This window comes from Xenopus tropicalis, chromosome 5 (genome assembly GCF_000004195.4).
Source record: "Xenopus tropicalis strain Nigerian chromosome 5, UCB_Xtro_10.0, whole genome shotgun sequence".
Taxonomy (NCBI): domain Eukaryota; kingdom Metazoa; phylum Chordata; class Amphibia; order Anura; family Pipidae; genus Xenopus; species Xenopus tropicalis.
Window position 1 is genome coordinate 44,861,790 of NC_030681.2, and position 25,666 is coordinate 44,887,455.

Consider the following 25,666-nt stretch of genomic DNA (forward strand, 5'->3'; position numbering starts at 1 on the left):
AATGTAGATCACTGACTCCAGCAGCCAAAAACCATTGCTCTGTGAGGCTACAATTTTTTAATTGTTGTTACTTTATATTACTTATCTTTCTGTTTATGCCCTCCTTTATTCACGTTCCTGTCCCTTTCAAACCACAGTCTGGTTGCTAGGTTAAACAGGGCCATAGCAACTAGATTTAAAAAAAAAAAAAAATGCTAATAAAAATGAAGATCAATTGCTGACCAGTTGTAGCAAAGCCAACATCATACTAAAAGTTCACAGGTGAACAACCCCTTTAAACATGGAGTGAGCTGCTGGCTATTAACGCCCGCCCATTTTTAGTTTGGGATTATTATCTGAAACCTGTTATCCAGAAAGGCCAGAATGTTTTAAAATGATTTCATTTTTCTTTGTAATAATAACACTACTTTGTACTTGATCCTACTAGATATAATTAACTCCTATCGCAGGCAAAACAATCTTGGTTTTAATCAATGTTGATATTATTTTTTAGCAGATTTGTATGGATATCCAAATATAAGATACCCTATATCCAGTAAACCCCAGGTCCCGTGCACTGTAGGTAACAGATCCCATACCAGTGCAAAGCTTTGTGACCCTAGTGGCTTTAGCTAGTTATGCTGTAAGTTCTTGACAGGCAGTTTGCTGTCTTACAGTTTTATATGTATTTTGGCTAGCAAGGCCACATGATTGAAGTGCCAGACTTACCCTAATATGTCTCTTTACCTTTTTGAACAGACCAGTAATTCTCAGACCATTATTCTTTATTTTATTTATATTGCACCAGCCTATTCCACAGAGCTTTAACATTTTTCATAATTACTCAACTTGCCGTCAAGGTGCTTCTGTAGGAAAACAGCTTAAAGACCATTTTTGGCCCAAGACTTAAAAACAGATTTAAACATAACACTGTAACTTGTTTTTAGTTTTAGATGGTAAATTGTGCACCAAATATGCATTACCTTGCCAGGTCACCTAAGTTATTTGAGTAGAATTAGTAACCAGGAATTCTTCACAGCCAAACTGTCTTTCTGCGAGGCATCAATCAGAATTCAGTAACAAAGACTCTGTTTAGTAATATAAGAATTATAGCCATATCTGTAAAGATTCCAGATATCCTTATGAAAGTCTTGACAACATTCTGACAAAATCAGTCTTGGACAATGTAAATGTCCAGAAAATGTATTGTTTGTGTAATGTATGTTTAAATTGTCTAATAGTTGCTGAGTGAGTATAGATTACATTACCCCTTAGCACATGCCAAGTATTTCAGGGGATTTCATCCTTATTTTCTCAAAGTCTATGAGCCATGTTGCTTGGCCCATTATCTGACTCCGTTCCAGTCACACCTTTATTTGTAATAAATCTATTTGTCCCTTAACAACTTCAGTGCAAAGCAAGGCTACACCTTGATTTATTGGTCTATAGCAGCAGCATCTGGAACTCTGTCAGAAGGCTTAGGAGACATTGCAAATAGGTTGATGGAAACAGTTGATGCTTCTTAGGTTACATCTGGGTATTCTCATCTGAACAAAGAATTGCCTTTTGGGTGTTTCCAGATTCCTTCAGCAGCATCTGCTTTGTGGGCTCAAGTTCCGTAAAGGAAAAAGCATACTGATTTTTTATTTTCTAGCAGTGTATAAGTAGAAATATATATTAAACCCTTTTTATAGTCCTTAGTTTATGCCTTCAGATCTTTACATTGGTACTGTACAATCAATCAGAACCACCTTTATAGAAGCTAAGACAACAGCTATTACTGATTTGTAGCTTATGTATTAATAATATTGTAAGCTGAATGTTCTCAAGCTGTCAGCTGCAACCATCCTTCTCTTATGAGATAGCCTTCCTCCAGTGTAATAACCAGATAGGGGATTGGCCCAATGGTTTTTTTTTTCTCATTTGTAACATAGACAGTCTGTCAGAAGAGGACAGCTATGGGAATCTCTGTACTTGATACTGGTTTAATATTACAGGTATGGGACCTGTTATCCAGAATGCTCAGGACCTGGTGTTTTCCGGATAAGGGATCTTTCCATAACTTAAAAAAGAAGGAAAGGCAAAGTCACTTGGGGGTGCCAAAATGTTGGGCACCCCCAAGTGACTTAAATCGCCTACCTTGTACCCCGGGCTGGTGCCCCTGTTAGGAGAAAACAGCACCGGAGTACCTGTCGATAGCGCTTCCTACTCGCGCTGCTGCCGAATGTCCCAGACAATCTCATGTGCGGTTGAGTGAAAAGCCGACTTCTCTGTTAAAGCTCGGCATGCGCGTGCGGCGAGACAGGAACGACTGTATTTTACCATTGATCAGCATTCAAACCTAATATAAATTAGATTTAATTTCATGGCTCTTTGATGGTAGACCTTGAGCAGTCTATAGTTTTATATATTGTTTATTATCCACAAATGGAGTAACAATTTTAATTGCTTTTTGTTAATTACAACTTGGCATTGTTTGAGGTTGGAGGCCTTGAACTTGTCTTGTGCCTTTTAGATATCCACTCCAAGATATTCCAGGCATCTCAATCTGTGCTTAACCTTGTTGTGTTTGCATTCTTTTAGGAACAATCTTGGTACTTTGGACCTCATTGCTAGGAACTTTTCCAAAACGGAACAGACCGTTCACCCAGCTATTATGTTAATTTTAGCCGTAACCACTAAAGGGGGAGATTTGGCAAGAGAATAGTATTGTACTTTATTTAAAGTGTCCCATCTCAAGATATCATCTGTGTTAATTGATATGTTAGTGAAATATCACATGACACTATGAACATTATTTAACCATTCACATAAGTCCCTGCCCTAGTGGACCTTACAGTGTACTCTTGAACCCATGGAATATGAAAACCCATGCTTTCATAGACCTATAGTTTGGCAAAGTTCCAAAGCATACATTCCAATATAAACGCTGAGTTTTATTTGAAGTGGCTGCTTGTGAATTACAATTGTTTGCAGCACACTTATAGGCATGGTTCCTACAGCAGAAGAAAGTACTGCACGTTATCAAGATGACTGCTGAATCCAACCATATAGGCTGAGAAATGATTTGCTAAAGACAGAACAGATATTTTAGTAAATCTGTGTTCTTTCTTTGGAAGATACAGTAAGCTGCTCGGCAAATCATACCTCAAATGTACAGAGGTTTCTGCTTTTGTTCTAGTATTATGCGATAAGGAGACACCTTTTTCTGTTATGTTTACCCTAGCAAATTCCTGCTATAGTAGCCCACACCCAGTATAACACTTTCCTGTCACTGACACACTGGATAGAGAGCAGTGCAGGCATACACTATACTTTATCTCTTCTTAATACTGTAATGTTCCATTAGGACATGGCTTTGTTCATTGTATAGTTCTTAAACTATTTAAAGTATTTTAAGCATCAGTTTATTATAGAATAATTTCTGACACCATGTATTACTAGTGATTCAAGTTAAAAGATTGGTTTCTAACCTACAGAGTGCTTACAGTGCCTTGCAAAGTGGCAGGATCATCTTCCCTATTATAATGGCCATACATGCTTTAACAACGTGAGCAGAAAAGCATTGCTCTCTGAAAATGTAGCACTTACGCTAGACTAAACTGTTTTGCTCATAGCTGCATTCCATAAAGTGCTCACATGCCACAAGTTTCCACTCTTGTAGCCTGGTAGAAAGCAATATAAAGGAGGGATAGAGTCCCCCACTACTCAATAAGATAGTTTTGTCCATGCAAAGTGTTTGCAGTAGACATGACAGATACATGCTTAAACCATGCATTTTGTGGGGGTTGTTATTTTTGCATCCCAAAACAAAAACTGTAGTACCGTGTTAGCCAGTGTCAAAAATAATAAAAAAACACACAAATACAAGAGTACTGTAGAAATGATACCTATATTGGCTAACAATAAAAATACATTGCAAGCTTTCGATGCTCTAAGGCCCCATTGTCAGGCAAAATTGGTATTTTCTTTAACTGCTTGAAGAAAGGTGACAGTATTATTATCAATGGCCTTAGTCTGTACTTGAATAAGATTTACAGTAGAAAAGTTACTCCTCCCCATGATGAGATGTATCATCCAGGTCGCACTAGGGGCCCCAAACCTTATCAAATATGGTAGTGGATCCCCTGTTTTCATAGATTAGTTTGTATAGGGGGATCAGTTTATTGACTAATTGCTTCCAAGCTTCACTTTGGGAGAGGTTGTGCCCATTCATTGCAAGCTATTGTTTTCTTGATATAGAAGAGCAATAGTCTAAATTGTAGTCTAGAGTGTCTCTGGGGGATTATGTCATGTAATAACCCATGTTGCTGGGGTGCAACCTCTTTGGAGGAAGCCAGGTTAGTAGCTAGGAATGTGAAAGTAGTCAGCCGAAGCTGTACCACATCTAGGACAGGAGTGCGAATAAGCAAAAGATTCTTATTGGAATCTTGTTAATCTTGTGGGTGGGGTGGGTTATATATTGGAATCTGTTATTTGTTCTAAAGTTAGTCATGCTATATGAAAATGTCCTCCCTCCCTGTCCATTACATGCACATGCTGAATATTAAAACTAGTTTTAAATGAAAGAAATTTCTAGTTCAAGCAGACTAGAAAAACATCCTTATTAACAGGCGCTCATCAGTTTTTGCCTACAAAAAAAATCTTTATTTATAAAGTAGTCTTGTCTTTAAAGAGCTTGAAAGCCCAGCACAAAAAACACACAAAAACCTTTAATACTCTTGGAGGCCTCCAATTCAAAAGTGACGCAAGCTTAGATAACATTCTTGGTTAGAAAAAATAAAAAAACACAAGTATTGTAGAAATGATACCTATATTGTCTAACAATTCTTGGGTAGGAATTTATATAGCCAGGTTGTGTTGTAAATCATATTTGCCGCAAACTGCAAAATTAAATGGAAATTTCCCCTTGAAATTCATGAGCAACACATTGTTAATCAAAACTTTTCAAATCCAGTGCAGTCCTATGAGCCAAAAAATATGTATCTCTGGCTAACTGATAATTAGCAGCCATAGACAAGTCAAATGTTAACTAGTCACACTGAGATGGGGTTAAGTGATTAGAAGCGTTCAAGACTTACTTTCAAAACTACTTTTGATAAATTCTACAGTGTCTTTTATTAGGTGGCTAAATGTCAGAGTGTAAGGATGATTTAAAATGAATAATCTTTCTTTGGGTATAATTTAATCTTTAATATCGGTGCTGGTTACCTTAATCTGTCACCGTAACTTGCTTCCTGAACCATTTTAGGGCTTTAAATGACTTTTAGGATATGTTCAGTAGCATCTGCAGGTTCCCCTATGCTGATACGCCAAGTGAGTTTATAAGAACATCCTTATTATTTATTATCCTCAGCATTTGTGGAAATTTAAGTATGAACAATATAAATGAGTAATAAAAGTCCTTGTGGGGAAACTTGCTGATCTCGTCATGAAATGTGGCGCTGGGACAGAAGAGAAACCAGAAGAACATAGGCGTTCCCTTGTGTACTTGGGTCAGGTATGAATAGGCACAACTGGCAGAGAACAGCACAACTGAATCCATAATGCAAAGGGTATTGGGAAAATTGTGGGGTATGTTCTGCATTTAATTTGAAAATAAAATAGTCTGTCAAATGCATGGAAGACTTTTGTACAAATCCAAAAACTTTTGAGGGGCTACAGCATGTTTGAATCAGATCTTTCTCTTACTAAATCTGTCCCTACAAATCCTATCCAAGTGAATAGAAAGTGTCAACATTTCACTGTGGATCAATGGCGAGCTCATAATAAAAAAACTGTTAGGTTACCATTTTCACAAAAACTGTATATTTTTCCTTTTGTTTTCATTGCAAGAGATTACTAGGTAATTTTCTGTATATTAATGAAATGTAGCCGCTTATATTACCGTTGGCTAGGGAAATATCTACTGGGCACACTACCAATTTTACTGTTGAATTATTTTGCATTCAGACAGTATGATTTTAGATAATGTGTTTAGGACTCATAGGTTTTGCGTGTGAATCTGTTTTGTTTCGATTTTAAAAATGTTGATCCATTTCCAAGTAAACCCCTGGTTGCTTTGAGTGTCCATCTGCTTTGTAGGTATTCTGTAATGTGGGAGAGGTATGGATTGGCCATCCTGTCAAATCATTCTTCTTGTAAAGGCTGATATATTTTCCTTTACTCCTCAGCTCAAGCCTTTAACTTGGAGGCAGCCCAAATGATTCCCTCTAGTCAGCCCATTTACTTTCTGTGGGTTCAGGGAAGGGCAAGATAACTTTTTCTTTTGTTCTGTTTTTTACTCTCTGGGGACAACAGTGAAATGAAATGTAATGCAATAGTATAAATTCATTAAAATGAGTCACATAGAGTCTTAAAAAGATAAGATGGTTAGAGCAGGAGTTTTTATGAGGAATTTGCTGAATGATGATTAATGGCTATGTTATGCTTCTGTTACAGAACCCTAAAAGGGAAACCTCTTGCTCTTCAGTTTACGTATTCTGAGTGTTTCATTAATGTTCAGTAAAATAAATGGACTTAAGTTACGCAGACAGCCTAGCTGTATATTGAATAAGTGGGATCTATCATGCCTGCTTTTATATTGAGTTAAAAAGAAATGTATTTCACAATTCTCAATGCAAAGGTGACCAAAGGTGACCAGATTGTAGTGAGCAAGCCTTTGATTTATGATGAGGCCGCCTCTTTTATTTGCACTGTCCACAAAGTTTGGTAGTTTTCTAACATAATGTCAAGTCACTGCTTGGGCCCAGAACAACAGTGTATTTTGAAATAAGCTCCACAGTAGTAGTCAATGATTGGCCAAATTTCAACCCTAACCCGCACATCACTACTCCAGGGTGCAGGGATCTCCTGTCTCACACTTAGCTATTAATCTTTAATGTAACTGTACATTGTATTTATTATTGTAATGACCCCTTTGTTCTATTAATTTATTGTACTGCTCTACAGCACTGCATAAATAAAAACATACATACAAATATACTCAAGCTCAAAGGATTCCAGTCAGACAGGCAGAGAAATATGTTCAGCCATTAGTAGTACATGTGCAAAACAGCTGAAGGCCCCACAAGTGATTTAGTTAGTTCTGGTAGTTCACTGCTAAGATAGGACAGTTAGATCTGCCCATGTGTAATCGGAAGAGGCAGTTTTATTTTTGACTATGCTATGAAACAGAATTGTATTCGAAATATAGACAGGGAGTACTATTCACAATTTTGCAAAATGTATGTGTTAATGAGTCTGTTTAATTGTGTTCCCATTTTTTTTTTTTTGGTGATGGGTGGTACCAGGCATTGGGTGTGTGTTCAAAGAGGTTCTAAACATACAAAAGATAACTTTAAAAAAAAAAAAAAAAAAAAAAAACAATTATAACAAATATTATAACTGCTCTTTCTTCCTCCATCCTCACTCTGGGCACCACTGTGTCTGAGATGGTCCTCGTGGGGGGTGCTGCCTGGATGCAGTCACACCCCCATTGTAGTTAGGCCACTAATTGTCCCCATGATGGTCTTTAATTTTGCGTCCATTCTTTAATACAATGAAAACAATGGTGCGTTTTGATGATGTGTTTTGTAGGCAAATGTTTCATTACTTAAGTATTTTAAAGGTAAACTTTACCTGGTTATAAACTAACGTCTAGCACATCTAATAGATGATCATCATGCACTCCAATAATTAGAGCTTCCTGCTGTTCACAGAATGTTGGAGTTCACTGGGTCATTTTATCTTGAAATTGTTTAATTAATCATATAACCTGAGTCAATAATTGGAAGGCCTTGGAATTCATATGGGTTCCAAGAATCCACTTAAAGCGTGTAATTGTTTATACAGGACATCAGAAATCTGACATTCAGATACCTTTGTTTCATCCGCATCTTTTCCTTGCCGTCACCCACTAATGAAAATGAAATTGTTTATACTGACTCCTGATTTAAAGAAAAATCATGCTGAATGTGTTGCTGTTGGTCTTCAAAAAACAAAATGTGTTGGGCTGATATAAGTTTTTACAAGTTGCCCACTGCATGGTTTGCAAGCAATGAATATACCCCAGTGTGTGTGCTGTCTGTGACCATAATTTTACATTTTGTCATGTGACAACCTGCACTCGCTGACAAATTTTACTTTATCGTCCTACGTCCTAAACATTTTTCTCCTACAGATTTACTGCTGAACAGAGGTTAACTACATGGGGGGAAGGCATTTAGAACCTTGGTAGCACAAAAAATGTAGGGTTTAGGAGAACTGATATATAAACTGATTAATTCACAAATTTATACACAGCGATGAAGGGATTTGCAAGGATTAAGGGCCTCTGCTTAAGAATATGACTATATGAAATGTGGATGTTTGGGGGTGGTGACAATAATAAAGGTCAAGCCCAAATACAGTGCCCTGTAGTGTCTAATGACACTTGTGCTAAAGAAGATTAAGGGGGAAAATTATGAAAATGTTAAAATTCTTTTTAACTTTCTTGCTTCATCTCAAAAGTCAAAAATATCACAGAACATTTCTCACATCTTTTTAGTTATCGTGCATTTATCATTTCATTCTTGCAGTCTTATCTGGAGTCAAGTACTATGAATGCTCAGGCACCTCTTATAAAAGCAAGGACACGATCCTGGCACACTACAGTAATGTTCTTTAGGAGTCCATTCATGGGAACTTTTTTTTTTTTTTTTTTTAAACAACACCATATGAACCACAGCCCATATACTTAATTTCTTTTCAACTGATATATACGTATATATCTCTAAATATATCTAACTTTTTTTCTCCCCAGATGAGCACCATGCCAGGGCTACCAACCAGACCCTGCTTCTATGACATTGACCTTGACGCTGAGACAGAAGAAGTGAAGGGCTTGTTTTAAGAAAGTTAAGGTAATATGGCCTGAATTTTTTTTAACCTCAGATTTGGTGGTTAATTATTTCTTGTTGTGGTGCTGGAGCAACAGTCCGGCTTTCTTTGTTTTTCTTTGTTTTGGTTATTAAAGGACCAATAATATAAATGAAAAGGCGAAGCAACGTGAGATTCTGTACCCCACAGCATGCAGGCAAATATATTCCGCAGTTGGACAGGATCAATTCATAGGAGCATATGTGCTGCGGTATATTTCATTTACATTTTGGGAAGCTATGGCCAAGCTTACACGTTTACAGCAGGGTTGTCCAATTGGAGGCCTGCAGGCCAGATATGGCCCTTTAGGGTGGATTTATGGCCCCCACTCTGCTCAAGAGCCCCATATACTTCTTTTGTATGAGTTTTTGATTTTAAAATAATCCAGCCATTGATCATGTAGTAAGACAAATCATCATTTGTCTGCATTGTGATGAATTCAACAAACCTTGCAGTAATTATGATGATTATTATTATGAATTCTGCATTCAGCGTAAACTACAAATCTTATCTAACTTCGGGTCATTCGATTCATATGTCAAATCTCTGGAACAGGTTTTCTTTAATAGTTAGTCTGTGCTCCCTGACTGCTTTTTCTTCCAAAGTTTGCCCTGGTAGTGTGATTTTGCCTGAGTAATAGAAACTGGCACAGATACCGTAACTATGGAAAACTAATTCACAGGCTGAAAACATTGACTTTTTTAATTGAACTGTTACAACTCTATTTAGCTATGATGTGCATAACAGCTTTTTGTGGTGTAACAGAAAGATCTGTAATATCCATTGTATGAAACCATGCACAACAAAAGTGAACTAAAATACCAGATCGTAAAATACCAGTCTGCTATAATTACTGTTCCATGTATTCTTGATCTTTTTCCATATACTTTATTTGCACTTGCAGTTTAAGGAAGGTGCCTGTCGACACAATTTCTTTTACTGAAACCAAATCATCCATTTATACCTTTTGGCATGATCTCTGGCAGTATATATGCAGTGCCTCCTTAACGTAGATGGAAATAAACCAGTAGACTGCTGCTACTTTTGCCTTATTAATGCATTTACTTTTAAGACCATAGTGGGGCAACACAGTCAGGATATGATACCCATGACCAGTCTAAAGGTTTACTTAAAGGAACAGTAACACCAAAAAATTAAAGCGTTTGAAAGTAATATTTTATGTTCTGTTGCTCTGCACTGGTAAAACTTGCGTGTATGCTGCAGAATCCCTACAATAGACTATATCAGTGCTGTCCAACTTCTGTGGTACAGAGGGCCGGAATTTTTCCGACCTACGTGGTGGAGGGCCGATAATGGAAGCCAGTTTTGACCACTCCCCTTTTTGAAACTGCACCCACTTGAAACCACACCCGTGTTATTACATGAACATACCCATAATAATGGTTGTAGTACAGCAAAAACCTGCCATACTCTGCCTTCCCTACCCTGCCTGTGTGTGCCATGCTATGCCTTCCCTACTCTGCCTGTGTGTGCCATACTATGCCTTCGCTACTCTGCCTGCTCTACCCTGCCTGTGTGTGCCATACTCTGCCTGCCCTATGCTGCCTGTGTGTGCCATACTCTGCCTGCCCTACCTGTGTGTGCCATACTCTGCCTGCCCAACCCTGCCTGTGTGTGCCATACTCTACCTGCCCTACTCTGCTTGTGTGTCCCATACTCTGCTTACCCTATGCTGTATGGCACACACAGGCAGCATACAGTGACACAATGCTGGCACTGCTCCTACAGTCTGCACAATAACTATATATTAAAAAACTTTTAATTGCAGTACCACCTCAGTATATGTTCTTTTTGTAGTGTGCAGGGATTATTTGTGGGTTTCTACTGCTCCTACAGTCTGAGGTGTGAACAGGGGAACAATGTGGGTGATTACAGCCTGAGGTGTGAACACTGCAGGGGGTGAACAATGTAGGGATTAAAAGGTGTGAACAACACAGGGGATTACATTTTTTAACAATACAGAGGGTTTACACCCTGAATCTGAGGTGTGAACCATGCAGGGGGGCAGTTAATCACAGTACTGATACCATTTAAAGCTAACACAAAGGTAAGCCATCAAAGCAGCCAGACAGGTGGGGGGCCACACAGAGGGGGGTCGCGGGCCGCCAGTTGGACAGCACTGGACTATATAATCAAAGCTGCTGTGTAGCAATGGGGGTAGCTATTCAAAAGGAAAAAAGGCACATGTTCCATAGCAGATAACAGAAAAGTTCTCTGAAATTCAATGGAAAACTACACAGTTTATCGGTTATCTGCTATGTAACCTGTGCCTTTTTTCATTTTTTCCAGCTTGAATGGCTGCCCCCGTAGCCACACAGCAGCTTTGTTTATATAAACTATAGTAGTGTTTTTGAAGCAAAAACACAACTTTTACCAGTGCAGAGCAACAGGATATTATATTTTAATTACTTTAAAGCATTTTTATTTTTTGGTGTTACTGTTCCTTTTACTTCATGCTTTTGGGTGACGAATACCATTTTCCTGTTTGTATCCTGATTCCAGCTTTTTATTGGACGGAATGGATTACTCAACCTAAATAATTCAAGTGTGGAAACCTGTTATCCACAATGCTTGCGACCTGGGGTTTTCTGGATAAGGGATCTTTCTGTAATTTGGATCTCCATACCTTACATTTATATTAAATAAACTCCAATATGGATTAATTATATCTAAGCTGAGATTAAATACAAGGTACTGCTTTATCATTACAGGAAAAAGGAGACTCATTTGCTTATAATTGTGGGAGATAGCCTTAGCGTAACTTTCTGAATAACATGTTTCCGGATATTAGATCCCATACATATAATGTTCTATATCCCATATCATGACTCCCCTCCATCTCTTGCCCTGAGGCTTTTTCCCCAACTCTGACACCTGTGTCAGACCTTGCAGTTACACTGCATTACTGCCTGGGTAAGGGGACTGGAGGCAGAAGCTACTGATCTCAGTGAGCTGTAGAGATGGGTTCTGCTGGTTGAATGAATCAGATTTGTTAGTGACTCAACAAAAGTGCCTGATTTTAAACAGGAAAGTCTCTTGGATGTGATGCAGCATAATATTATAAACACCAGGCAAAACCTTGAAATTCAAGTTTTCATCTAACTTCTCTAGTTTCTTTCCAGCTCTTTTAACACACTTTTTTTTCTCAAACTCTTTTATTAAGAAAACATTTGGAAACTCTAATAAGGTGTTAACGATGTGTGCTTTCATTGCTTTGCTGCTGCTACCATACACTCTCATGCCAGGGCAGTCAGATGATTTCATATCTCCATCAGATGAAAGCCAAGCAGTCCAAGAACTGCTGATATTTTAATTAGCCTCCTTGTTGGTTTATAGTATTTTGGTAAGTTTGTACGCCCAAAATGCCTGGAAGATACGATGCTGATGGGTTCTGCATCCCACACTGCTTTCTTATTTCCAACAAAAACACTTGCTCACCAAAGATTTTCTATCTGAGACTGAGAAATGTTTCTGCCTCTGGAAACAAACTTATGCAAACCCTGGCAGAGCAAGTCCTGAATTCCTCTAATCTTTCCTGTCTAGGCTGATAATAAAAACAGCCATCTTTCCTACCCCATTAAAAGAGTTCTGCTCAAGAGTTAACCTTTTGCTCCGCTTGGCTAAGAAATACACACAGAAAGTTGTTCATTGTACAAAATCATGTGTGACATAGCTAAAGCTTAGATAAAATGGGGATGGGTTTCAAGTGCTGTGCTGTTTTTTTAGAGCCAATATTTTTAAGACTGGAGAACAAATATTCCACCAAAATAAATTTAATGATCAAAACTGTTTTCTGCATTGTAACTTGTGTAGCCTAAACTGAGACATTTTGGTAAAGCAGTTTACACTAGTTGTTTGGTCTTGCTCTATAATCATATGGTATATAGTTTTACTCCTTTGGCAACAATTTGAGGCAGTGCAGACTCCACTTACTAAGAGTCGTGTTGACTTTAAAATTTAATATCATCATTAAAAAATGTCTTGGTGGATCCAAGGATTCTTTTCAGTATACTTAAATTCTGTAATACTTATATCTGTGCATACACTTTTGCAGGGTTCTATTTTAGGCTTATGTTTTATTTATCCCATTTCAAAAACTCAGAGCTAAAATGCATTAAATTGTCTCCATCTATTGTCTGTATCTATTGTCTACATACACCTACCTTGCAAAAACTTTAAGGTTGAAGACACACAGAACTACCAGTAGCAGTTACTTGTCAGGGCTACAAAAATAGACAATGCTGATCATTTACTGATAATTGTCTCTACGTGTGTTTTAGCAATTCTCAGCATTGTCTATGGCATGGAATTTTTTGGCATTTAGTAGCCATAACAAGTAGCTGCTACTAAGTAGCTCTGTGTGACTTCACCCTAACATTTTAAAGTTTGTTACTAGTTAAACACTGCCTTTCCCATAGACTGTACTTGAAGATGTAAGCTGCTTATTGTTGATGTCTTGAAAAAGTGGGCAAGAATGTTATAATCCTAATTCACAGTTATAGCGATAGTTGGCATTACATTAATATGTTATTACACTGAGTTTTCAGAAACTCATTTGGGCATTGATGCTCATATGTATGAAGTCTTATGAGTTGCTGTGTACCTTAGCTCCTTGTTGTGTTGAATATCAAAAGTTAATCCCTGGGATGCTCTTATGCTGTTATAAGGATGTAGGGTCCTGTAGCAGGTTGGGTATTCGTATGTTACCTGCAAAGAGAAAAAAAAACAGGTACCCCACAAGTGTGGGTAGGATTTTTGGATGCAGTTATACATGCAGGTCTGTGTATCGGGTTGCGGGTCTTGTCTGTATTCCTTATCTTTAAATTATTTATATTTTACTGTGGGTCGCAGATCAGGTTATGGATAAGGCAGTTGCGGTAGCAGGTTAGAGCAGGTTATGAGTTTGGGTTGTAGGTTGTGGGCTGCAGGTGCGAGTCCAGATCTCAAATTAGTTCTGTGCAGGACTCACGGGTCCGTGTAGTGGATGATCAGATTTCCTAACATCTAGCATAGCTATTAACATGTTATATGTAACCTGCTTCCCCTTTCTCTGTGTATACTAGTTTGTTCATTTGTGTCTGAATCTTGTTCAATAAATAAAAACAGATTTAAATGGCAAGATGATCATATATAAAGATTCATCATAAAATAGGTGTTTACAGAGTGGAGAAAAATAGTTAAGGTCGTACCATATAGCCCCCTCTCCCCCTTATAGCCCCCCCCCAACTCCAACTTTACTCGAGGCATCGGCTTCATGCCAACATTTATAGCACTCAACCTCTTCTCTTTCTGCTATTTACTTGTCCCACACCTTCCTTCTCTTCAGATTATTTCATCATACACCTCCTTATCCTCATCCCAAATTATTTTCTCACCCTTCTCCCTCTCCTCCTCCTCATAGACCAGCTTCTCATACAGCGGCCCTAGCTGATTTAGTTGAGATTTACAGTTACAGCAGTTCTAGGATCTGACTGTTTGGCAGACATGCCTGATAATGGCCAACTTTCTTACAGGTATGGGGCTTTATTATTCAGAACGCTTGGGACCTGAGATTTTCCAATTTTTAGTAGACGAAGTCTCCTAAAAAAATAATTTAAACATGAAATAAACCCAATAGGACTGTTTTGCATTCAGTAAGGATTAATTATATCTTAGATCTTAGAAGTACAAAATACTTTTTTTATTATTATAGAGAAAAAGAAAATTTTAAAAAATAATTATTTTATTAAAATGGAGTCAATGGAAGATGGTTTTCCTGTAATTCAGAGCTTTCTGAATAATGCTTTTTTTCTGATAACAGATTCCATACCTGTATTATATGTATGTATTCATTTATATAGCACCACAAATGTACACAGTGCTTTACAAGGCATAAACAAATAGAGGTATCATTAATGTAAATTAAACAGTAGAAATATAAATACTGTATGCTTAAGTTCTAGATGTTTCAACACACAGCTGGGATGAGGTCCCTTCCATGAAGAATTTACAATCTGTTAGGAAGAGGGGACTGCTAATCTCTTTTGATTCCACAATCATAACCTCTTCCTAATAACTTTATATCTGTTGAACCTACATTTTTCTGCGCTGCTGTCAGACACCACATTACATATGGATCAGGAAAGTTTTGCTATTGGTTGACTGATGATTGTGCTGCGTTTAGTCCTGTTGGCAGAAACACATTATATGGCACTGGAAGGATTTTTACAGATGAAGCAATTGAAAAAAATGTATCCCAGAAGGCTTTTCCTCTGTAACATTAACGTGCTCCTTATGACTTTGTCACAAGGCCCTAGTATTTTACTACCAAAAATTCAATTAGTGTCATTCAATTATCATTTGGTAGAATCATGCGTTTGCTGTTTTCTTTGTGTGTCACAAAAGAACATTGTGGAGAATTTAAATTAGAGTGACATACATAATGCATGATAATTTTACCTTACTGTATTAAACATTATGCGAGGGTGCAATGAGGCTGTGATTTTATATATATATATATATATATATATATATATATATATATATATATATAATATAATATATATATATATATATATATATATATATATATATATATATACAAAAGTTCAAAGGTAACAGGCACTCACGTCTGGTAAGGTGTAACTTTGCCTGGGTGCAGTATTAAAAAAGGAATCTTTTACAGCATGTAGAGCAAGAAATGCCGCACTCACAGGTCTTAGTGAAGAAAAAAGAAAATACTTTATTTATTGTAACGTCAAACTAACGTTTCGGCTGCTGCTGAGTCTGAGAAAGGCTGCAGCAGCAGCCGAAACGTTAGTTTGACGTTACAATAAATAAAGTATTTTCTTTTTTCTTCACTAAGACCTGTGAGTGCGGCATTTCTTGCTCTACATGCTATATATATATATATATATATATATATATATATATATATATATATATATATATAATTTGTTTTGGAAGTTCTGATGCACCTTTTCTACATTAACCCAAGTAAACAACTAAACTAAATAAAACTCATATAAAAAGGTATTCTTTTCTGTTTAAGCTCTTGCCAAAGCGGCCATTTACTAAAGTACTTCCCACAATGAGTGAATAATTCAATAGGAAAGATGTGCTGTTTTTTCTGCTACATTGGAAGCTTTGAATTGTGCCACAATATGATTGTATAAGACAATTGCATTGTGGCACATGCAATGCATATCTAATTCCACTTCATCCCAAACCCCTGGATTATAGTGCTTTTTCCTTTTACTTTATATTTTAAAAAAAGTATTAAAGGGGTCCCTGTCAGATAAAAAAACATTTTTGTAACTCATCTTTATTATTTAAAATGTTTAGTTTTGAAGCTACAGACCATATAAGCTGTGAATCAGTGCTGCTAAATCTCTCTCTCTGCAAGGGATCGCCAACACCAGATTGCTGCCTGCCCAAACAGTAAGTTCTCACTGAACTGGTTACTGCGCATGCCTGCCCTTTCCTGCTATATTTGCGTTTCATTGATCCAATTGGCTGAATCTTGCCAGCCAGTGGTATCAAAGATATGCAAACCAAGCAGGAAAGGGCATGCCCAGAACCAGTTCAGTGTTAACTTCCTTTGAAAGAGTCTTAGCTGTGCTGCTCTACAACACACATTAAAACTAAAACTAACATTTAAAATAATAAATATGACCTACAAACATTTTTTTCCTGACAGGGCCTGTTCAAATTTGCATGCAACCCCTATCTGGCTGTAAAAACAGGCAGCACCAGCTAGAATGGGTTTAGAGCATGGGTACATAGGACTCATTCCCTCAGATGGTCTTTCGCTAAGTGGAAATATCCTGGGGTGTAGTGCAACTCACTGTACTGTGTGCAGAGCAGAATAGCAAATTATGGACGCCAGAAGGTACTTGCTGATGAACAAATTATACCTTGGTTTATTGTCCCAGACAATTAGCTCACAGGGTTATTCATACTCACATAAATGCAGAAAATAACAGTAGTACACTCAACAACAAAAGAGGATGCCCACTGGTTTATCCCACCTCTTTTCGAGACTGCGCAGGGTAAAGCACCTGGTCAGCTTGGCACCACTATGGAGGGGAGTCTGGATAGATACCTCAGTTCTCAGGTTGAATAATTTTAGCCTTAAGGATCCCTACAGCCGACTATGGATTAGGGTTTAGATACTAGCCTGGCAAGCCAGTTTTAGGGATCCCTCACCTCAAAAACTGTACAATTAATTATACAGTCCTGATTTATGATTTTGAAAGATACATATATACATTTATCCAACACCTGCTTCTCAGTTGCCTTTTTTTTTTTTGCTTAAAATGTGGATTTGCTTGTCCATATATCATTTGAGTTTCAGCCTCACCACAAATATGTAATTTTTTTAAGCTTATCCTAAAGCCCAGACCTGTCGTGAGATGATTTTCTCCGCCCCTTGCATTACAAATTCCAGCTTAACATTGGTCTGTAACGTGTTTCCCTTTGAGGGACCTCGTCCGTGCTGTATTGGTTTTTAGATGCTCTCCTCCCTCACTGTACATCTTTTAACCAATTTCACATACTTCTGGAATTCCAACATCTAATGTAGTGCTGCGCGGCGCTGCAATTAGAACCAGATTTTCTTCTTGGTTGTTCTCTGATCCTATACACATGTGGTTCAAGCGCTCACATATATTTCCCTCAATGCCCCATGGGCCAAGTACTTTACTCTCTTCTCAGACTGTAACATGACCTTCAGGCATTCTGAAATGCAAGAACTTTGTATATCGTTGATGTGAACTGAAGCCGACTCTGTAAGGAAGCACTACAAGTCAGTAAACTGCCCATTATGTCCAGGGCTGTAAATTAGTATTCAGTAACACATATTTAGTAACAGTGCCTACTTTGTCTATTTGGGTTACAGTAAACAGTGATTGCATGCCCTGTTTGTTGGCCCACAACTAAGAGGTGATAAATTATACATTTAATTTAGTCAACCTTTAGTGAATTGAGGTCTTAGCATACTTACCTCATTAGAGCCCACCAGAGAGCCTTGTAATTTATAATATGCTTGGCTGAACATCCCTCAGGGTATCATGGTCTTTTTTTTTTCTTTTCTTTTTATGTCAGGTCAGTGCTTTTTTTTTTTACAGAATATTAGGACACTTATAGTTGGAGCTGGGATAAACATAGCGAAATGGGAAGTTAAATGCTATGAAGGGTATTGTACATTTTGCAGGCAAAAAGAGCAAGCACTCCAGTAGGGGGAAATAGTAGATTTTTTTTTTATTATTATTTTTTCAAATGCCCCACCAAGCCACAAGTGCCAAGCAGAAGGACCAAGATTGGGCTAAGGACAATGTCCCAGATTTCACTCCAAAAAGACTCTAGAATACTTGCTCCTGCACCAGCGCTCCCTCCCTGTGGGAAGAATAGTGCAAAGGAAGCAATTTCCCAGCACAGTTACTTTCTTTGCAGTGTAAGTAGGAAAAAATACTTAGAAACCTGAGGCAGGAATAGGAACAAATCATTTGTCAAGTACTTCTTCAGTATGAAAAGCAGGTGGTTTATCTTTAGGAGGAATTGTATTGGCAACTTATAATAAACTTTTCCTCGAATGGGCTGTTTCCAGGAAGCTTAGTATTGCTATTGATAGTCACTTGGGACTTTCTGGTCAGGTTTATTATTCCAAGAAGCTCATTTCAAATTCCAAACCTAAACTTGTACGTTGTATATATTAATTTACAGAACAGGCAAGCTTAATATTGAAGAAAAATTGTGTCTGAGGAAATATATATATTTCTGTAGAGGCATATTTTCAGTTGTTTTAAATTAAATTACTATTAAAATCAGTATCTATCTGTCCCGTGCTATTTTCTGCACTGCTGGTTACAACTGTTGAAACAATATAACTGAAGCCAGTTCATTAATACATGTGAAGAGGCATGCAAAGCAAAGTCTTGACTGCTGGCTTCTGCTACATTGTACCAAGAGTCAGAACCAGCAGTGCGTGCACAGAATACTGAGGGAAAGACAGACAGTGTTTTTATTGCCAATTACATTTACAATTAACCCACTGAAATTGTCACTGACATATATAAGAAAAGTTGCTTGGAATTTACTTATGCATAAGATCCCCAACAGGCACAAAACGCGTTAGGCTTTTTTTCCTTGTCCTAAATAAATTACGTTTTAACTTTACCTTTCTACTTTTTTGGGGGAATCCATATTTTCTTCTTGAGTGCAATATCATACACAGACTAGGGTGCCCTGTGGGTATATGCCCCTTGTATAATTGTGATTATAATTATTGTATACCTTTTCCCCTTGGAACAGTCATTGCCAGTCTCTCTTTGTTTTTTGTACCAGTCATTCAGCTATAGTTCTAAGTATATCTCTCACAGCAAATAGGTGGCCGTGCAAATTCTCACCCTAACTGACCTTCAAGATGAACCTTTAGGTGTATCCAGGAGAGCAAATTGAAATTCTTCCCCAATCTCACCCACCCTAACTAGTCTTCAAGGTGGGTTTTTAGGTGTATCGAGGAAAGCAAATTGTAAGCCCTCAATCACCCTAAGTGGTCTTCAAGCTGAGGCCCCTTTGTAGAAATTGCGGGAAAAATATTTGTTTTAAGTACTGGATATATAGTTGAAATAGTTATTTGCATATCTGCCTGTAAATATGACTGTGCTTTTGTTTTTCTTCTGTGTATCTTTGACTTATCAACCCTGCAGCTCTTATATAAGTGGTCTCTGTATTAGGAAAGCAGAAGAGAAAATGTCACATGACAGAGCGGCCACATTTTGGGGTGGGGCAGTGATGTTTAGTGGATGAGCATGCGACATCGGGGGGCAGGGCTATAATGCAGCATTTAGTGATTGGATGATCACCGCGTCATTCACTGCAGAGTTCTCTCCAGATTTTCTGATGTGAAAAACCAGGCAGGCAGATTTGACCTGGACAACCTTTGGCAAAAACGGCCTGTCAAGTCAAACGCAGATAAATGACAACCCTATAACATGACCTGTGTTTTTCTCCCATTGAAAGCAAGATTGACCATTTGTGTTTCCTTATAGCTGCTATTGTGTCTGCATTTAAGATGTATAATAAATACTTCATGGAAGGGCAGTGACGGGGAGCTCTCAGGAGGAAATCTTCTCTCCCCCCGCTGGAGACAAAGCACCTAAAAACTTCCTCTAGTGCTACTGAAATCCTTTGCTGCTGCCTTATGTATTTTACTCTATTAACCTGGCGTTCCACTTGGAAGTGATTTCAGTGGATCCAGAGGGAAGGTGTTTTGGGTACTTGGTTGCCCACATGACAGTAGATTTTCCGCTGGCAACAAAGTGTTCTTCATTCATTGCCCTGGGTGTGTAAATGTAGATCTACATTTTCTGAATTTAATTGCGTGTAACTGAGTTAGCTTTTCCTTTTCTCTTTGCAAATCATGCCTCAGAGTTGCAATGAAATAAAATCAAATTTTATATTTTTGGAACAGAGGCTTAAACTGAAGCCATCAGCCATTTTCTGGCGCAGTGCACTATTTACTTTACTTGGTGGCTTTGGTGTAAATGTTATCATTCCTTCCTTCTGCCTTTGTTTTGTTTGGACTCAGTTCTCAGTATCTACGTACATGGAATCGGGACGGTCCCACAAAGTACTTATTCATGCTCCACATTTATCAGTTCTGTAATAAGCTTTGCACCCTCCCAGTGGCTGATATGTAAGAGTTAGAGCGTTCTGGGAACAACCGTTATGGAATGTAAACAGTGCAGCGCCAGGGTGGTTAGTATTATATGCCACAAGTAGAAGAAAAGAACTCCACAACCCCCCCGTCTGGGAAACATACTTGGTTTGATTCTGAGTGCAGTGTCTTATCTCTAAAGGAGAAATCCATTCTGTATTCTTAATGTAATTATCAGTGATTTTCAAGGGGTTTGTATTTATTTAGCTGTAGGTAACCTATACACAGCATTACACCGGGCAGGAATGTTATTTTAGTGTGAAAACCCCTTCAAAAGGTTTCTTCCAAGTCTAACAAAAGGGCTGTTATGTTCCTATGCACGGTGGGTTCTTACTCCCTGCTGTCTTGCAAAATATTAACATGGTTTTCTTTCTCTTCCCAGATCCCTTCACTGCCTGCGCCTGACTTCTCCGCGTGATGCACAGGAAAGCTTACTACTTATTCCAGACAAAGCCAACTGGACTGAGGAGCACCACACATACACACATTTATGCACACACATTTACTTCCCAGAGACTCTCAAGGAACTGGGATGTGAAACCACAGGATAAGCTGCAGGGATGGATTGGCTGTTATTTACCTGAAGTGTCTTGTTAGAAAGAGCTGCACTTTTCCTTTAATAGACACGCATAAAGTACTCCAATACGTGTAGCTGTTTCTTGCTGGGATGAGATTACCTACAGCTAAAAGATTTATGCAGTGCAAAGTAGGAAAACAATGAAAACAAGCACTAATACTCAGGTTTTGGCCTATTGCACACACTAATACAAGAATATAAAATTGCCGGGGATCCCTCTCAATTCTCCAGGTTGATATTGGGACAATTTGTTAAAAGTTTTGTATAATTGCCAGGTAAATGTTCTTGCCTGGGAAAGGGGGGTGGGTGCTTCTGCCATGAGGCAAGCTGAGAGAGACAAAAAGCCACTACTGGTATTCACAGGGGATTTCAGTGCACACAAAATGTATTTCAGACCAATACATATTTAAATTTTTTGGTGCCGAAATACATTGCGTGTGCACTAAAAGGCTGATTCCATGCTTGTCAGAAAGGGAAAGAAAGGCAGCAGATCAGCTTTTCTTGGTACAATAAGCCTAAAAGTACAAATACTGTTTTTAACATGGAATTTCAGCCGTTCTAGTGCAAAGAGCACAAGTGTGGTTCATGCACTAGTGATGCAGCCACTTATTACCCCTGAAAAGAGTGTGTGGGGTGGGCTAGGCCCCCTTAGGGCAGAATCCCCACTGTATCACAGATCAGTCGACTTAATTCATCCAAATGTGTTCTATGTTCTTGAGCAGTTGAACACTTTCTATTCCATGGGATGCTCAGCTGTACAAGCACTGCTCGGAATAATACCCCCCCACTGCAGAAAAGATCATGTTAAAGCTAAACATCTACCTATTCTTTAACAGCAATAAGTCAATCAGCCCTTTTATGTTCTGCTTGTCACTACAAGTAGCAGTGACTGAAATGCCTGGCCAGTCACCATAATATCATTTGAGCACAATGGGAAGCAGCACTGGTAGCTGTAAACTGTTAAGATTTAATCAGCAGTTCTGCTTAACCATTTTGGGGATACTTATGCTTCTTCTTGTCAACAATAGGAAGCTGTCTTTTGGCATTTTAATCACCATTGCTTGTGACAGTACCATGTGTGCCATAGTCCTTAGTGTTAATGCACCTTTATTAAATGATTAAAGCCAAGATGCACTATTTCAGACTGTTACTCTCTTGCTTTTTCTGCTTAGATGATTGCTCACAAGAACTTTCTTAGGCTTTACTAAACATGACAAACTTCTTGCCATGAATGTTAGAAATGAATGTGTTCTTTAACTGTTTTTTCATTAAAATGTCAGCTAAAAAGGTTTGGCTATTATAAAAGACATTATAGTTGTCTTTCTGGCAGGGTAGATGGTCTGAGGCAACAAAACGAAGCTACCTTGGACAGAGACTGAGCCATATTCTATAATTTGCTAATGTCGAAGGGATGGAATTCTTATCAGGAATTCTTATCAGGAGCAGATTTTATGTTCTCTTCCATCTTTCACTTCAAGCGTTCCTTGGTGTGAGCCCATGGGTATGTGCGTGATGTGTGTGACTTTATATAGCTATTTATTAATGAACTGACCCTTACACCATCTCCTCTTCATACCCCAATTCCTGATTCTAGGCCACCATATTTGTTCTCTTACTGACACCTCCCAACATAACAAAATACATCTTGGTTGGGCTGTTAGTTTGTGCAGGCCGCACAGTATTGTCTACAATTCAGTTAAAAGGTGTCTGTGTTATCTTTACCATATCCCTTTAAGGCCAGTCTGTGTGTGAGTGTCAGTAGGTACACATGCGGAGTGAGTGGTGCAAGTAAGTAGTGGGCTCCCTATGGTTTCAGGCAGCTACAATGTCTCTGGCACTAGGCTGGACAGAGGATATTTCACTGTGTTTTTCTGAATGAATAGGAAGTGTAACGGTATTTTCAATTTTTTTTTTTTTGCAGTAAAGATATTTCGCCTTTTTTGTCTGCTGTAACAGAAAATGTGCTAAGCTTTCTCTCTTTGCAAAAATAAACAGATCTCATTTTCATCTTGTGTGGCTTCCAATCTGTTCTGTGTTTGCCAAGGTTTCCCATTGTACTTTTTTATTTCATTTGCTTTTAATAAAGGTTTATTCAGATAGAAGTTAAGAAAATAAGCACGAGATGTATGTGGCCTCATGGCCCACTGGGGAGAAGTACATTGTGAAAATAGTTATACGGTGGGAGAGACGAATGGGGGATATCACTGGCCTGGGTCCTCTTTCTGCAGCCACCCAGAGTGGAAGGATCGGAATAAGCCAAAGGTGTAAACAAACCAAGTTAGTCCCTACTCAGCTCTGTAGGTTTTTCTGTAAGTGATACTAGGGACTGGCTTGTTTCTAAGCTTCTAATGGAGTTTTATGTAACCACTGGTTTAATCCAGCATGAGTTATTAGGCAGCAAGGAAGGTATGAGAAATATGCAATGCATTCTCCCTCCCTGGGAATTCTAAGGTGAAGGCTTTATCTTAAAATAAAAGGCTTTTTTTTTTTTTTTTTTAAAATAGCATACATAAGTTAGTAAATTAATTTAGAGGCTAAAAAGAGGCATGTGTTTAGCTTTCTCTCAAATCCTGGCCAAAAAAACAGAGAAAACTGGGAAGGGAAAAAAAAAAATCCTTCTTCATGCCGGTAAGTGCACCTGTCGCCGGATCTACATTGTACTATGTGTATTAGTATCGCCTACCATCTGTTTCTCATTAAAAAGCATCCAACCCTTTGCTATACCTACTCCTGTGTATGTGTCAGTGAAACCCTTTCAAGCAGACAATTCAGTAACCGTCACACCTGTTGCTGCGAAAAACATCCCTTTTCACACCTAATAATGAAACCTCCTTTCTTCAAGGGATCTGCCTAAAGGTGGCCATACACGGGCCGACTATAGCTGCCGATATCGGTCCCTTGGACCGATTCGGCAGCTAATCGGCCCGTGTATGGGGAGAGCAGATCGGCCTGGCCGACCGATATCTGGCCTGAAATTGGCCAGATCTCGATCGGCCAGGTTAGAAAATCTGGTCGGATCGGGGACCGCATCGGCTCGTTGATGCGGTCCCCGATCCGACTGCCCCATTGCCGCCCACATAATCCGATCGTCTGGCCCCAGGGCCAAACGATCGGATTATTATTTTTTTTACCTAAATGGTCCCCGATATCGCCCACCCATAGGTGGGGATATCGGGGGAAGATCCGCTCGCTTGGCGACATCGCCAAGCGAGCGGATCTGCTCGTGTATGGCCAGCTTAAGTTCTCTTCAAAGATGAAGTGGTCAGTGTGGCACCACCCAGTTTATTGTGAGGTTCTACCTATCGGTCTCATGGGGACACGTTTTTAGTCTCCTTTTTTCTGGTATGCTTGTTTCTGGTCATGTGACCCAAGTTTTTTCTCACACACTACTCTGCAATGTGGGGATCTCCCCTGAGTTTCTTCCCTCGCATACAACATTTGGGGAATGGGCTGCTTCCTCAAGCCCACCCTTGAAACATTGTATGTGACAGAATAAATAATGCAGATTTTGTCCGTCACTTTGTTCAAGTTGCTTGGTGGGGTGCGGATCCCCCAAGACTGAGTACCAAACTGCACTAATCACTGTGCTGTATTTGGGTTCGATGCCACCCTAGGCACCGGATTTAAATGCCCCCAGCTAGCGAACTGAGAATGTGCACAAGTACAAATGACGTTACCACCTTCATCATACTACCAGATACTCCTCATCCCCCACAAGCTTCGCTGATAGATTTACACAGCAAGGCTCTGGGAGCAGCTGAGGAGATTTATTTTTCTTGCCAAAAATGTAATCTATTATTGAGGCACCCAAGGGCCACCCCCTAAAACTGCAGCACTAGGCACAGGCTAAATTCCTGTTATCATATACAGTAGAACCCCAGCTTTACATTTTCCAGGGAGCAGCGCCAGCGTCAAAACGCACCACTTACCTGTGTTGGACTGCAAATTAACAGCATAAATTCTGGAAAAAAGTAAAATCCGGCAATGTAAAGTTGGGTTACTGCTGTATCATAAAACTGCAGTCACATTTGTATGAGAAAAATTAAGGAACTGAAGAAAATTAAAAGCCAAAAGTTAACATTCTCCGGCCTGCATGGATTTAAAGGAATCATTGCTCATGCCTTGGTTACATTGGTATAGAATTATCTATTTTTAGATTTTTTGGTCTTCGTTTTTATTTTTTTTTTTTTATATATAAATATTTCACCTTCTGCATATTTCTAGCTTTTAGAAGGGGGTACTACTGACCCCAGCAGTCAAAGAATTACAATTGTCTTGGTATTGTTGCTTTTTATTGCCTTTCCTATTTTCAGTCTTTCATTCAAACCACTGCCTGGTTTCTACAGTAAATTGGAACCTAGCAACCAGATAGCTGCTGAAATGCTAAACTAAAGAGCTGATGAACACAAATCTAAATAATTCAAAACCCACAAAATGACAAAGGTAACCTACCTATTTATTTACATTGTACATAAGACTGTTCACCATCTATG

At 38.6% G+C, this 25,666-nt stretch overlaps 1 protein-coding gene across 1 annotated transcript in view; it reads left to right on the forward strand.

The window, feature by feature from the left end:
* Nucleotides 1-23,180, forward strand: part of mthfd1l (methylenetetrahydrofolate dehydrogenase (NADP+ dependent) 1 like) — a 129,372-nt gene extending 106,192 nt beyond the window's left edge. Inside the window, 2 exon segments of the mRNA NM_001126699.1 lie at nucleotides 8,762-8,861; nucleotides 20,979-23,180. Coding sequence (NP_001120171.1) covers nucleotides 8,762-8,851 — 90 coding nt within the window. The 3' untranslated portion in view covers nucleotides 8,852-8,861; nucleotides 20,979-23,180.
* Nucleotides 23,181-25,666: the final 2,486 nt, after the last annotated feature.